Below are 14723 nucleotides of genomic sequence, written 5' to 3' on the forward strand. Positions count from 1 at the left end.
AGGCTTGTTCCACTGTAGGGATGAAATACATAGCTACAATACTAGGAACAAATCCAAAATTGATGTACCCTACTCAAGATTAAGCAAGGTATTAAATAGTCCAAGTCTCATATCATTAAAGCTTTTCAATGCACTACCATATTCGGTTAGGGTTTTACACGAATCAAAATTTAAATGTTGTTTAGAGTCTCTCCTTTTGAAAACCCCCTTATATTCTATTCTGATTTTTATCAAGTAACAGTGGAAGATTTTGCCTAATTATGAAAACCTTATTAATCTTTGAAGAACCTCAATTAGAAGATATTCTGTGATTTTAGAAGATAAGAACATTATGTGATCTTACCGTACTCGATTATATTGATATGTTTGTGTTGAAAATCAATTAGCCTATTCTCAACTTATGTCTAGTTTTAGTAATATTTTACATGTTTTGACTGTGTATTTATTTGACGTTTCCAATTGCAATGTAAACAATGCTTGAAGGAATAAAAACATTCTTATTCTTATTCTTATTCTGTATTTGAGAAAGTATCAATTGTAATATTGAGAATAGTCATTTGTATTTGAGAAAGCGTCAGATGTAAATGAGAATAGTCCATTGTATTTGAGAAGTCATTACTCTTGTAATTGAGAATAGTGAATTTATAACTACACCTTTACCAACTGTATTTGAGAAAGTATCAATTGTAATATTGAGAATAGTCATTTGTATTTGAGAAAGCGTCAGATGTAAATGAGAATAGTCAATTGTATTTGAGAAGTCATTACTCTTGTAATTGAGAATAGTGAATTTTATTTGAGAAGTCATTACTCTTGTAATTGAGAATAGTGAATTTTATTTGAGAAATTATCATTTCAATTTGAGAACATACGATTTGAAATCGAGAAGTTGTCCGTTGTAATTGAAAAATAATTTTAAAAAACCAGTACTTCCTGTACTTATATTTTTCATAACTGTACTCAAATAAAATAATATGATAATATATTTAATATTCCAATAAAACGTTTAGTTTTCGAAAAAAAAGTATTTTCAAGCCCCAAAATCCATTGAAGAATTGCCGAATCGTTTGATCAAGAGATTCAATTGATCAATGATAGAGTTCAATTGCGCCGAAGTTCAATTTGATCTCCATCAAGTGCAATATTTCACAAAATGTTTGGAGACAAAAGTCGCGTTGCCAATACATACATAGAAATGATACTCATTAATCATGCGTTAACAGTACAGGGGAAATACTTTCACCATTGAAAATATTAATTTGCCCCCATGCAAAGACTATGGTAGTAATTGGAATACTGTGTACGTAGTACAGTATCCTTTCCTGCTAAAATCAAACCTGTACTGTAGGCTACAGAAGAATCACGACATATCAATTGGAAAATTCTCTCATTTACATTTGACGGTTCCTCAAATACAATTGACTATTCTCAATTACATTTGTCGGTTTCTCAAATACAATTCACTACTGTCAATTACATGTGTTGACTTCACAAATACATATTGACTATTCTCATGTACATCTGACATTCTCTCAATTACAAGTGACTATTGATACTAAATAAAATTGATACTTTCTCAGATACGATTGGAAAAGGTGTATAGTCCAGATACATGTGTACAAATACTGGATACAGTATCATGCCTAACTCGTGCTGTAACAATATACTTTTCTGTTATACCTTAACATTATAACTAGCAGTGGCAGTCATTGAATCTGATTTTACACAGTCCAGATTTGTTGTAGATATTGTCAGATGGGTAGTGAGTAGATAATCTATGGATGTGGTGTTCGGTTTTGAAGGCAATATTATACAGAAAGATCGGAAAGTTACGCACATATGAATGAACCTGCCTGTAAATAGTAGTTTCCATAAATTAGTAATGCTGGCTTTTGCGAGATAGCATCACATGTAGTACCTACAACAAATCTAGAGATCATTGAACTGAATACTAGCCACATTATCCTCTGTTCAAACAGGCATGAGCTCTGAAGGATTAGGCCGACCCTCCTACTACTCACATACACAAGCACAGTTTCCTTCTGTGTGTGTGTGGTGTGTGTGTGTGTGTGTGTGTGTGTGTGTGTGTGTGTGTGTGTGTGTGTGTGTGTGTAAAGGGACGGCCTGTCTTCCTGCCCGCTAATGATTCTTCTATGAATCGCCTTGTGCTCAAAAATGCATTTTTCCACTTCAGTAAACTGTCAACTTTACTTAATTTTTACTCCAATTACTGAACTCTAAATATTATTCCTCTCAAAATGAGTCCAAACACGGTACAATTGTGACAACTTCAAGGCTGGTATTACAATATAATAGTTCTATGTCATAAATCTATTAGCAAATATCTTTAATGAAAAATATTACATTGTAATGGACCAACTATTATAATAGTTGAACTATAATCATAATGTTATCCTACAGAGAACACATTATAATATTACCAATCAAAATGGATTCTCATATCATCATATCTTTGATAATAGACAAAGACCTTAAAGATGCATAGACTCACATGCAGCGCTAGTGTCGTATTTGGAATTGAAATCCGCCATTGAGGGAGCAACCCATAAGATTATTACATACCAATGCCACCAATGCCTTCGTGATCTACAGTATTACAAATATATTTATATAATATCTCGTGCTAAAATACCCCAATGGCGGCCTTCAATTTCAAGTAGGAGCTATCATTGGGAAGGCATAGGCATTGTGGGTCTATATCTCTTTAAGGTCTTTGATAATAGATATCTGACATAGAATTATTATAGGTCACAAATGCACCGTGTTTAGACTCATTTTGAAAAGAGTAATATGTAGATTTCAGTAATTAGATTAAGATACAAATTAAGAAAAATAATTATTAACAGTTAAAAAAGTATAATTTAATAGCACAAGGAATAGTCGTTGATAGCTCAGGTATATACATATTTATTCATAGAAGACCCATTAGCGCAGGTCATCGATATATAGAATTTATATATTATATACTACGTAGTATGCATAGTATATCAATGGCGCAGGTAGGCCGGGCGTGTGTGCCTGCACGTGGCGGAGCGAGGGTCGGCTTAACCTTTCAGGGCTCATGGCAGTTTGGACAGACTATAAGTCTTTAGTGTTACTGAGTTTACTGCTCTGTGAGCATGTCGTTTTCTCAAGAGCAACGAATTTTACCTTAAAGTTGGGTGAAATTAGGGTAAAGTTGGGTAAATAAACCACTTACTGTAAGGTTACCTTAAAAGAAGTGTTTATAAGAACACACTAACACACACACTGGATGAACTGAAGATGAACAACAGCAGAAATTAACAACATCAATGTACACATGCTGAAAAAGTGTCATTCATCAAACCTGATGAAACAAGTACATACACGCATTACTGAGAAAGGCAGCCATTTTGAGCATTAATTTTTGAAATGTAAGTAATTTGTGAAGGTATACATGTAGCCTACTAATAATAAATAAAGTTTGTAAAATATATTTTACTACTTCCTTGTCTTATGATGTGCGCGACTATTCGATCATCCTGAATTTGTTTCCCCCACCCCTCAACATACCCCCCCACACAACGCTTCGCCCACCTTTCCACAAACTCACATTCCTTTACCTCAACAGAAAATTATAAGTTTAGTATTAAGACTCTCCTTGCCTGCTGAATATGTGGCTCAGCACCCAGACTAGAAAAGTGGGTTAAAAGTATTATTGTTAAAGTGAAATAATGAAATAAGTGCTTCATAAATGTTATTAATTGGAAAGAGTATTTATATTTGATACTCACCTTATAAATATCAAGTGCGCCCTCAATAAACTTTTTCAAATCTGAGTAAGATTCTTCATAGATATTAGGATCGCCTTCACTTTTATAAGCCGATAAGACACTGCTGACCTCTGATTCCGGTTCAGATATGCCAATATCTGACAGATTTATTTCTTTTCGGAGAATCTCTTCAGTTCCCTTTGAAAAATAAAATTAGTTAGTAGTTGTACTAGAAATTGTCTTGATTCAGACCCGATTTGTAGGACAATATTATTAAATCGAACGACCATTTAATCTAAAGATTACTATAAAGACATTTAAAGTTAATAGATCATTAATCCTACAGACCATAAACCCCAAGGAAGGTTGATAAAAACCAATAGACCTATATTTAATAAGTGCCCAAGAAACCGGGTCACAGCCTTCAGGTTCATGTAAGCGTAGTTTTAATAATTGTGAACTTACACTTATTCTATTATGTATGCTGTGTATAAATTTACATTGTATGCTTGTATTTTGTTGGAAACGAAAAAAAATGAATTCAATTCAATTATGCAATATTATGAGCTGCAACAAGATTCTTACAGGCCGTCATTTCATAATTATTTAGATGCAACTCATACCAATGCTCGCCTGCACTTTTTGTGCAGAAAAAATTCCGATTTTTGTCAAGACTTAGCAAGGCGGGCAGACAAGCAAAAGTAAATGGCACCCACCTTTCTTCAAGAAAGCTGAACCTGATGAATTGTCGAATTTCAGGCCAGTCTCGATAATTCCAGTATTTGGCAAGCTCATGGAATCGGTGATGTATGTTCAGATTTCAATCTATTTTGAGAGTAATTCCATCTTCCAACCTCACCAGTATGGGCTCCGTCAGGGAGATCAACCACAGGAGCAGTGCGTTATTTGGTGGAGTCGGTGCTTGGGGCAATGGAGGGTAGGCAGTCGGTATCTGTTGCCTCATGTGATTTTACCAAGGCATTCGACTGTATCTCGCATGACATACTGTTGGGTAAAATGGAGAGGTATGGGATACGTGGAATTCCCCAGAAAACTATGGAGGATCACCTCTTCAATAGAATGCAGGTGACATCGGTGAATGGTGCGGAATCACGATTAAGGGAGGTGATCTATGGAGTGCCGCAAGGATCGATTTTTGGTCCTGTTGCTCCTTGTATTCATCAACGACTTCAGTGTGCAAGTAAGAACTATATTGTTTGCTGATGACAGCACCCTACTGGCCCAGGATGAGGACCCCCAAACTGATGTTGCCCAGCCAAAAATGTACTTGAAGAAAAGGCAAGGCAGTGGTTTAAATCAAACAAACTGTGTCTGAATGAGGGGGAAACACAGAACCTGGTGAGCACCTTACGGCATGGTCTGCAGGCTCGTGTTTAGGCGGAGCTCAAACTTTTGGGTTTTGTGATGGACTCCACTCTATCGTGGGAGCGACATATTAGCATGCTGTGCAATCGACTGGCCAGGGTGACGTTTATTATGCGGAAACTGAAGCAGAAGCAATGTGCCTGCCAACTACTTATTTTCAGCCTGACATGGGCTGTTCCATAGTCATATAAGCTATGGAATAGTACTATGGGGCCATTCGGGTAGCTATGAAAGGATTCTCCTTCTACAGAAGTAAGTTCTCCCTGTTATCACGTCATCGCATTACCTGGAGCACTGCCGGCCAATTTTCAAACGTCTAAGAATACTGACAGTCTACAGTCAGTACATGTATAGCTCTCTAAGGAGTGAGGTTCATGCCTTCCGGGAGAGGGGCCAGCTGCATCACCACAATACCAGGAGACGAGGCAACATTGACCTGCCCTAATCCAGACTGTCGAAAGAACATGAATGCTACCCCTTACAGACACTAAAATTTTTCATCAGACTGCCGATTTGTGTTTGTGAGCTGAATTATAGGAAGTTTTTTATGCTGGTACGTGAGAAACTCATCAACTAACCTCTGTACTCACTGAGAGATGAAACAAGTTAACTTTTAGAACAGTTTGAGACTATTTCATAATTTAGAATTGCAGTCCATTTACAGAGCAACATAAAACGAACTATCGGCAGCCATCTCAAGTTATTTGTGTTTTGTTTCAAATTTTGACGAGATCTGTCTGGCGACAGCCGGTCAAGGACTGCATATACTGGATTACTAAATCACAAATATATTCTATTTACACTCGCGTCAACTATTACGTGCTTGCAGTAAGCAACTTGTTCAGAGTGTGGTGTGGCCTAGGCATAAGTGATGTAATGCTGGTTTGCTTGGAAACATCTATAGATACTCATAACGCAAATCAATTTATGCAATAATTATAAAAATGGGTGATAAATGTAACAAGGTAGGTATGATAGGCGAGTTTAGTGTTAAACCAGCCTCACCAATATTGGCTATAACCTAGTCTCAAATAAATAAATAAATTCCTTTGCAGTACTCAAAAATTTCTCAGTCTTCAGTTATCATAATTTTATATTATAATACGTACAATAATAGCTTAAGAAAACATAATTCTGATTAAAAATTACTTTGAATGTTATACTTTACCTTTAAATTATATTTCCTTAGCAATTGTAAAACAGCCAGTACAGTACTTTTATCGGGAGCAGGTTTATCAGAATTGTCCTGTTTGGATTTGGAATTATCACCTCCTGAATCATTATTTGTTGGTTCTACTTTGATAACATTCTCCTTGTTCTCACTTTCCATGGTGAAATGTTTTTAAATTAGCAGTTAATTTAAAAAAATTAAAGAACTATGACATAACCTAGAATCCACCAATTATTCAAAATATTAAGTCCCTATAATAGTTTAATGCATAATGCAGAGACAATCCTAGATGTAACAGTTTGAAAGTGCACACAGTTAATTCTAATTGAAATTTGAAGCATAATTTTTATGATCTTTGAATTAATATAAGTTTAGAAAAGTGTAAACAAACTGAAATCCTGCATAAACAATAAATTCACCCTTTTGGCCTTTTCCATTTTCCATTCAGACGGCAAGTTGGCTGATCGATTACGTTGCAAATGATACTACGCGTAAATTTTCAATTCAATGGCGCTAATCATTGAGTAGTTCGATTTTAACTGGAATTTCATAAATAGCCTATAGGTTTCTCAAATTAAAGTAATATACTCAAATTAATAATGTTTCTTCAATCTCAAGCTCAACAACCCAAACATGAACTTCGGATTGTGATCAGGCAACGCGTTGCAAAATACAATCCTGATTATGATACACGTATCTTGTGTGTGGCTCGACGTGTAATAAATCAAGGCATTCAGTGTCACCAACTTGATATAATTATGTTATAATAAAATATAGAGAGTGGAATTTATAATCATCAATTTTCCAAGTAAATAATAAATAGATTACTTTGGAATTATGGGAATTTATACGATGAATAATTGATATTGATATCAATTAGCTTAGAGATAATTATTACAGAAAAATCAGCTGTGTCTGCTTCAGCTGATTGGAAAGCAGTCGGCTTTCGATTGCAAAGTTGGAACTTGAAAGTTGGTTTGTTTTGGTAAACATTGCATGTTGAAAAATCTTTCATTTTTCCAATTTACGATTATTGTTTAATTTCTACTCAGATCTTCTAAGTCAATGACACTTTAGAATACCTTTTTCAAAGTCACTTTTTAAGGTACAGTAATAAAAACTTTTATGACTATAAAGTAATATTATGCTATTTATTTTATATCAAAATTCTTTAATATTTTCTTGATGATTGATACTACTTTATTTTTTTTCAGAAGGCAATAATGTTGAGCAGATTGATTTGGAATTGTTCGAAGGTACCATTCAGAAAGTCAACCTTTGAATCTATTGTCACAGGTAATAAGTTTTCTATTAAGATGTCCACCAGTTAATTGAGTGCATAACTTTAGGCTAGTTTCACACTCATTCGGTTCGTTTCGTTTTCGGCAAATTACGATAAGTGTAAAACGGTAATTCGATTTGAATTCGGTACTGTAGCTGAGCAGATTGACGTTGCCTTTGAGGATGGTGAGTCTCTTGTTCTTGCTCTTCGTGATCTGAGCCGAGCCTTTGACTCCGTGGACCATGACATTCTTCTTAGAAAGCAGAGCTTTTATGGTCTAAGAGGCTAAGCACTTTTCATCTTAGGCTCTTACCTTTCTGGAAGGACTCAGCTTGTCTCCCTCAGTGGTGCGGACTCCCGGACACTTCCGGTGACTTATGGTGTTCCTCAGGGATCGGTGCTAGGGCCTACACTGTTCCTTGTCATAATAAATGACCTCGACGACAACGGTTCCTCTCTGATGTTCGCGGATCATGCATCTCTACTGTCATCGGGTGCTGAGCTTGAGCGGGTTTTGGAGGCATCTGCGGAGCATCTTCTATTTGCCACTTCATGGTTCCTGGCTAATAGATTCCAGCTGAATGAGGACAACACCCAAAGGATCATCTGCAGCTTGTCATGTGAACTGCGTGACCCTCAGAAACCAGTGAAGCTGCTGGGTTTTGTCTTTCAGCAAACTCAGCTGGAACAGTCATATACAGCAGGTAACCAGTTGACTCTCCCGCATTTGCTTTTTACTGCTCAAGATGAGGTGCCTGGTGACTGAGAAGTACCTTATTTTGCTGTATCACGAGCTCTTCTATTGCCACATCACCAATGGCTTGCTTCTGTGGGGGTTATTCAGCGAGGGCTGCTGATGTCCTGAGACTGCAAAAGAGGGCTGTAAGAATTATAACTCGCAGCTATCATCTTGCCCACTGCAAGCCCATCTTTGCTCGCCTTGGTGTGCTGACGGTTTTCAGCCGTTACATCCTCCTGTGCTTGGTGTATGTCAAGAGGGTACAGCATACGAGCTGCAGAAATGGTGTTCAAGTTCCAGACTTAGATTGAATGTGGCCAAATGCAAGGTGTTGTTCACCAGACAAAGAGGTTCCTTTCGCTTTGATTATAGGATTGATGATGTCCTGTTGGATCACAATGCACCATATGGCACAGTTCTCCAAACACATTAACAAAAAGACCATTTCTCTTTCACCTTACATGTTAGCGGCCGGAAAGAAACCTGTTCTCACGTCAGAAGAGAGTCGTATGCAAACAATGTCTTTCAGATCTACGTTGGGACTGGAAAACAGCTGCTTTCTGTACAGTGTGGCGAAATAGTTTCGCACCTAGAGCAGAAAATGAGATTTTTCCGACCCGAAATAACCATTAAAAGATGATGTTCAATTATGTGGGAGGTTGAGTTTATACTTTTTTATTCTTTCAAATGACAATAAGATGATATTATTATGTTTTAATTATTGAATAATGAACACAAATGGTGAAACATTTTTTGATCAGCTGTTTTTTATCACCTTTCTTAGTTCCATGTTAGCGGCTGGAAAGGGTACCTATCACCTGTTCTTACGTCAGAAGAGAGTCGTCTGCAAACAATGTCTTTCAGATCTACGTAGGGACTGGAAAACAGCTGCTTTCTGTACAGTGTGGCGAAAATACATTATTTCAAATAAGCAGTTAGTCTTGCGCTAGTCTAATGTGCTGTTGCGGATTTGTATTTCGTTGTTGATTACTCATCTCTTATCTCAAATTCTAACTTCCTTATTAAATGATTAAAAGATTCGGATTTAGATCCAGCACCCCCAAAACCGTATGCGTCAGTCTGATTTCCAAAAATAAGTAAGTTTTGGTCACTTCTATATATTCTTATAATGCTCAAGGTCTCTAGAGCAAGGCCAAACTTTAATACTAAATTAGCGTCTACGTTTTCATTGCACCCACTTTCATACAGTTTGCACCGAAATGGAAACGACAGACAAAAAGTTGTAAAAAATGCTCAAGAAGCATAGCTCGTCGTGTTGTAGCATAGCCACCTCTAATACAAGGCCGCGGCCTACGATATTACAAGGTCGCAGTGTAGGCCTAGAATCTAATACATGATTGGTAAAAAATATCAGCTGGTATTTTTTTTAAATATTCTTCACCAATCATGTATTCGATTCTAGGCCTACACTGCGACGTTGCAATATAATAGGCAGCGGCCTTGTATTAGAGGTGGCTATGGTTGTAGTGATATTGCAATTTGCCAGAATGAAAACTCCAAGTTAACCTGATTTAATTGTTGCAGGTCAATCACGCATGCTACTAACCCAGCCACGAGCAATTCAAACGTCATGCTCAAAACTCGTATTTCGCTTATCAAAATCTTCTCCAAAGTATACACTGAAAAGTGAGAACAATAGTTTGCAGCTGCTGAGGAACACACCACTTCAACTCATGGAGTTCAGCACGGAAGCTGCCGAGCCCCAACTGTCAAACAAGGACAAATTAAAGCGCGCCGTCAAAGAATATGGGGCAACCGTTATTGTTTTTCACGTCAGTATTTCGCTCATGTCCCTTGGAATTTGCTACCTCGCTGTTTCCGGGTGAGTACTGTTTAAAACACAGTATTTTTCTGAATACAAATCTGACCTAGGAGGGTGGAGTTAGGGCGCAGTCGGCCCTCTCTTACCCTCAACCATCCAAGAAAAGAAGAATAGTTAGAAAACTAAATAGGCTACTGGGTGGTAGTGAAGGTGATATTGTGGTACGGTAGATATCTATACTGGATAAAGAGACTAGATATTCTCCAACCGGAAATTTATTAAAAATCAAGATACCGGTTTCGGTTGTTACACCATTATCATTCTTAAGGATATGATCACATTGTATGCACGAAGAGCCGTACAAAGAGAGCTTTGTATGATACATGGCTAGTCTTAAGTATAATGAGTATTGTAGAGAGGCATTTGTTTCTTTGAATTTTCTCACCTTAGCTTCTATTTACATATACAAATTATTAATTTTCACCCATAAACATATAGCCTATCTCGAAACTGGTCACGAATGCAGATGTACACGATTGTAACACTAGAAGTAGAAACAATATAGCAAGACAGCATAGGTTGAAACTATGAGAAAATACCTTCTTACATTGGTGCTAAATACAACAAATTGCCTGCGAGTTGAAACCTAAGTCAATAAGCATTTTCAAAAATAGTTTATACAGCTTTCTTGCTGCAAAGGCCTACTATAGAGTTATAGATTTCTGTTATAGCTACTAGATATTGGCTAGTTGTATATTAGCACTTACAAATTATTGTATAAATACAAGTATAAGCGCATTGCATTGATTTTATCTGTACAATTTTCTCCAATTTTTATATTTCCTTGTATGTTTTTTTTTCTGTAGCTTATTTCAAATTAATCTCTATGACCATGTTCAACTGTGTTGAATAAATTGATATCTTATCTTATCTTAGCCATAGAAGCACGTTGTGACTTGCCTGTAGCTGCTCACACTGGACGCCACCAGTAAGGACACGCGTTCAGCATGAGTGTTCTTATGACTTTCCAGATTTATTTCTCATCTGCGTGCTTGTTCATGCATAATCTAACGTACACTAGCATACGTGCAACCTATGTGATCATACCCTAAATTTACTCTGTACTTGTATTAGATTTCAATACTTGTATTGAATTGAATTTATTACCAAAAATCACATGCAAATATTTGTACATATACAGTACAATCACTAAAGTATGCAATATACAATTACCTACAAATAGACATTTATTGTAACTTGCACAACAATAATTAGCAATGCAATATTCGGCACTGCCAACATAAGATTCCTTGTGTGTTGGCGGTGAGTTGCAGTTTAATTATTCTGCTTCAATTCTAGTCAAGTAAGAAGAGATATACAAATTAAATTAAATAGAGCTAAGGAAAGTATTACACCAATATACAAAAGTCTCAAAGGCTCAGACAAAATTAAAAACCTAAGAAAATAGTACATACTATATGACAAAGTAGTATCCAATTAACCACTGTGATGTCTATCATGAAGTGAATCTTTCACACAGGGAATGCATAAAATAATACATTGAAAAAAATCCTGTAAGATGATGTGGGAACATTTACAATACCTGGTATTAGGTTTCTAATCAATGTGATAGCCTAAATTTACTCTGTACTTGTATTAGGCCGGTTACAGAGCTCGACCGACAGTCAGTGCGTACGTCAGTCGCGCTTGTCTTTTCCATAGATATTCCATGTATCCGTACAGAGCAAGACTGACGGCACGCATGCGCACGGTCAGGACCATGCGTTTTATACTGCGTACGAAGACCATCGGTCGAGCTCGTGCGCATCCGTTCCATCGGTCGACTGACGCGCTATTGAAACAAATAGAATCTTTCAGAGCTGTACTGATCAGTAGCCCGATCGCAACATAACCAATGTGCTGACACCTCTGCCCGACAATCAGATGATATTGAATTGAATATCTTAATGAATGAATTCAATTAATAGTGTCTTATTTGAATTCAGAGTTTTTCTATACAACATTTCTTCAATCATTTCTAAATTTTTTATTGAAAAAATCATATATTATCAATATTATCTACATTTATTTGATCCGTAGCTTAAAGTGACTGCAAATATTCCCAATGGTGATACAAGCTCGAAATAACTCATCAAAATTTCTGATGGACATTCTGAGATAGTTAAAAAATGTATCTTCACCCCAAGCAATGATGTATATAATGGTACTAAATTCCCTTTGAAATGCTCTTTGGACGACCATCGGGTGAACTTGATATCTACGTATTTTAATCTTTCGTTTACGAAGATAATAAGCTGCAATTAAACAATCTGTAAAGACGTCCATTTTATGAGTCAGAAAAACTGATGTATGGTCAGGATGGTGCATACGCACTGACGGTCGGTCGAGCTCTGAATGTGTAAAACTGATTCATCGATGCGTACGGTCAGGATGGTACATACGCACTGACAGTCGGTCGAGCTCTGTAACCGGCCTTAGGTTTCTATTTTTTGTGATACTTTGACGTTATCTATTGATTTTTTTCTTTTAAATTATTTATTGGATAATTGATTTGTTTCTTTTTCAGTGGACTGAACATGAATAGCATGCTTGAGCAGATTGGTCTTCACGGATCGAGTGACGTCACAACAGAGGCCAGCCTATGGATAGTTGCTTACGCCGTTCACAAAGTTTTGGCTCCCGTTAGGATAGGTATCACACTGCTTGTCACACCGCTAATCGTACGCTATCTCAGAAAGAAGAACATTCTAAAACCTCCTCAAATATCCAAATAGAACGAAATCTCCTTCATTTTTCAGCTATCAATCAAAATGCTGTCCTGATACAGAGCATACACCACTGAATTAAGCTGGGATCCCGCATATCAGTACCAATGTCCGATTCCGGTGCAGTAAATATATTATTCTCATATGTTCTAATGAGACTATTTCCACTCAGCCCAAACGAGCTAGTATGAATGGACCCATTAGAATGCATGGGAAAAATATTTAGCAAAATACTAATTTCTAGGAATCCAGCTTTTTAATGATATTCACTTCAAACTTTCAACATAGCTCATGGATTACATCAATGTTCCCATTTGTCCAATGCTGATATGTTGGAAGTGAATTTCACTATAGATGAAAATGAAAATATTCTTTATTAGGCGGAGTTAGGACTTTCAAGTCCTCTCTACCACTCAACCTCTCAATAGATTATGTGCAAAAAGTTTTTAAAAGCAAGTAAAATTATGCGGCGAATTGGTTATGGTATTAATAGGTGGAAGAAAATATGGAATATTCTATGAAATACGATGATGTTTTCAACAATATGACTGAAACAATATTTTTACAGAAAGTATTACGATACGCCTGTATCATCTGTGCTATTATACAGTTATTATCATTATTCAAGGTTCAAGCTTTAATTTACTAAGTAGAACTATCATACTTGGACCACGCTGATAAGACCCTGGTTTTCATTCAAATGACAAACATGGATCTTCTTGTCACGCACTAGTTACAACAATAATCTTATTATTTGAATGCTGAGTCGTTATCATCTATAATTTATAAGGATAAATGTCGTTATCATTTATTTATACGTATCGTATAAATAAAAAATCATCTAGCTGAGAAAATTGTTATCTGTCTCAGAGAAAAAGTGGCACAAAACTTGTTAACTTCACTATAAACTGCAATATATTAATATTCTATATTTATGATGATTCTGTTTGTATGGATCTGTGCCATTTTTTGCAAATATAAATCATTTAAAGGGAAAATGAATATCTATATAATTATGTATCAAGCTATCGAGATCAGCATTAACTAAAAAGCTCAATAATATTATTAAGATTAAGAGTTAATATTAATATAAAGATAAAGAGTTAGGATAAATATTATTATCATAGCCACCTCTGATACAAGGCTCCGGCCTACGATATTGCAACGTCGCAGTGTAGGCCTACAATCTAATACATGATTGGTGAAAAAGATTTTTAAAAATACCAGCTGATCTTTTTCACCAATCATGTATTATATTCTAGGCCTACACTGCGACGTTGCAATATCGTAGGCCGGGGCTGTGTATTAGAGGTAGCTATGATATGCATTAGTATCAAGTAAATGCATTTTTACATCAAATTTATAGATTATTTATTCTGAATTAATTGTTTTTATTAGAGATTTTTATTTTAATCTATCATTGCTTGTGATCGTATCACTTTCATTGGAAAGAAATTGTACTTATTCAGAGATTATAGCTTAATAAAAAATTGTTATATATCGTATTTATATTCAATTTTTTCAGTCTCCCTATTATTTTCTTTATATAATACTCGCAAAGAAACAATCCATCTTGAATGGGTCAATAATATTGGCTTATTAATATTATTGGGATTATTAATATCAGGCTTATTAATATTATTGGGATTATTAATATCAGGCTTATTAATATTATTGGGATTATTATTATCAGGCTTATTAATATTATTTGTATTATTAATATCAGGCTTATTAAAAGTGGGATTGGCTACGTGGTCGCGCTGATAAGTTATCGATATAAGTTTAAATCTAAGCGTCTGCTACTCCCGTTGTAGTAATCAT

The 14723-nt window shown here is 35.9% G+C and overlaps 2 protein-coding genes across 3 annotated transcripts in view; one reads left to right on the forward strand and one right to left on the reverse strand.

The window, feature by feature from the left end:
• The window catches only part of LOC111052878 (transcription initiation factor TFIID subunit 5), a 39183-nt gene extending 32197 nt beyond the window's left edge, over positions 1-6986 (reverse strand). Inside the window, exons 1-2 of the mRNA XM_022339687.2 lie at positions 6310-6986; positions 3777-3953 (exon numbers count right to left, since the gene is read on the reverse strand). Coding sequence (XP_022195379.1) covers positions 3777-3953; positions 6310-6471 — 339 coding nt within the window. The 5' untranslated portion in view covers positions 6472-6986. The remainder of the gene's footprint in view (positions 1-3776; positions 3954-6309) is intronic.
• Positions 6987-7239: 253 nt separating this feature from the next.
• Positions 7240-14407, forward strand: LOC111052877 (protein FAM210B, mitochondrial). 2 transcript variants are annotated; one of them, XM_022339685.2, is made up of 4 exons: positions 7240-7417; positions 7530-7608; positions 9879-10176; positions 12704-13798. In XM_022339685.2, the coding sequence occupies exons 2-4, from the start codon at positions 7536-7538 to the stop codon at positions 12909-12911; spliced, it is 579 nt and encodes a 192-aa protein (XP_022195377.2). In that variant the 5' UTR covers positions 7240-7417; positions 7530-7535; the 3' UTR covers positions 12912-13798. The 2 variants fall into 2 exon arrangements, with proteins under 2 accessions (XP_022195377.2, XP_022195376.2); XM_022339684.2 differs by having other exon boundaries at positions 7243-7417; positions 7527-7608; positions 12704-14407.
• Positions 14408-14723: the final 316 nt, after the last annotated feature.

The sequence above is a fragment of the Nilaparvata lugens genome, chromosome 3 (assembly GCF_014356525.2).
Source record: "Nilaparvata lugens isolate BPH chromosome 3, ASM1435652v1, whole genome shotgun sequence".
Classification (NCBI taxonomy): domain Eukaryota; kingdom Metazoa; phylum Arthropoda; class Insecta; order Hemiptera; family Delphacidae; genus Nilaparvata; species Nilaparvata lugens.

Bases quoted from the DNA above. Each gene is read 5' to 3' on its own strand.
- LOC111052877 (XM_022339685.2), top strand. From the start codon at position 7,536: ATGTTGAGCAGATTGATTTGGAATTGTTCGAAGGTACCATTCAGAAAG. The intron at 7,609-9,878 runs GTAATAAGTTTT...TAATTGTTGCAG, and splicing joins CTTTGAATCTATTGTCACAG to GTCAATCACGCATGCTACTA. The intron at 10,177-12,703 runs GTGAGTACTGTT...TTTCTTTTTCAG, and splicing joins TGCTACCTCGCTGTTTCCGG to TGGACTGAACATGAATAGCA.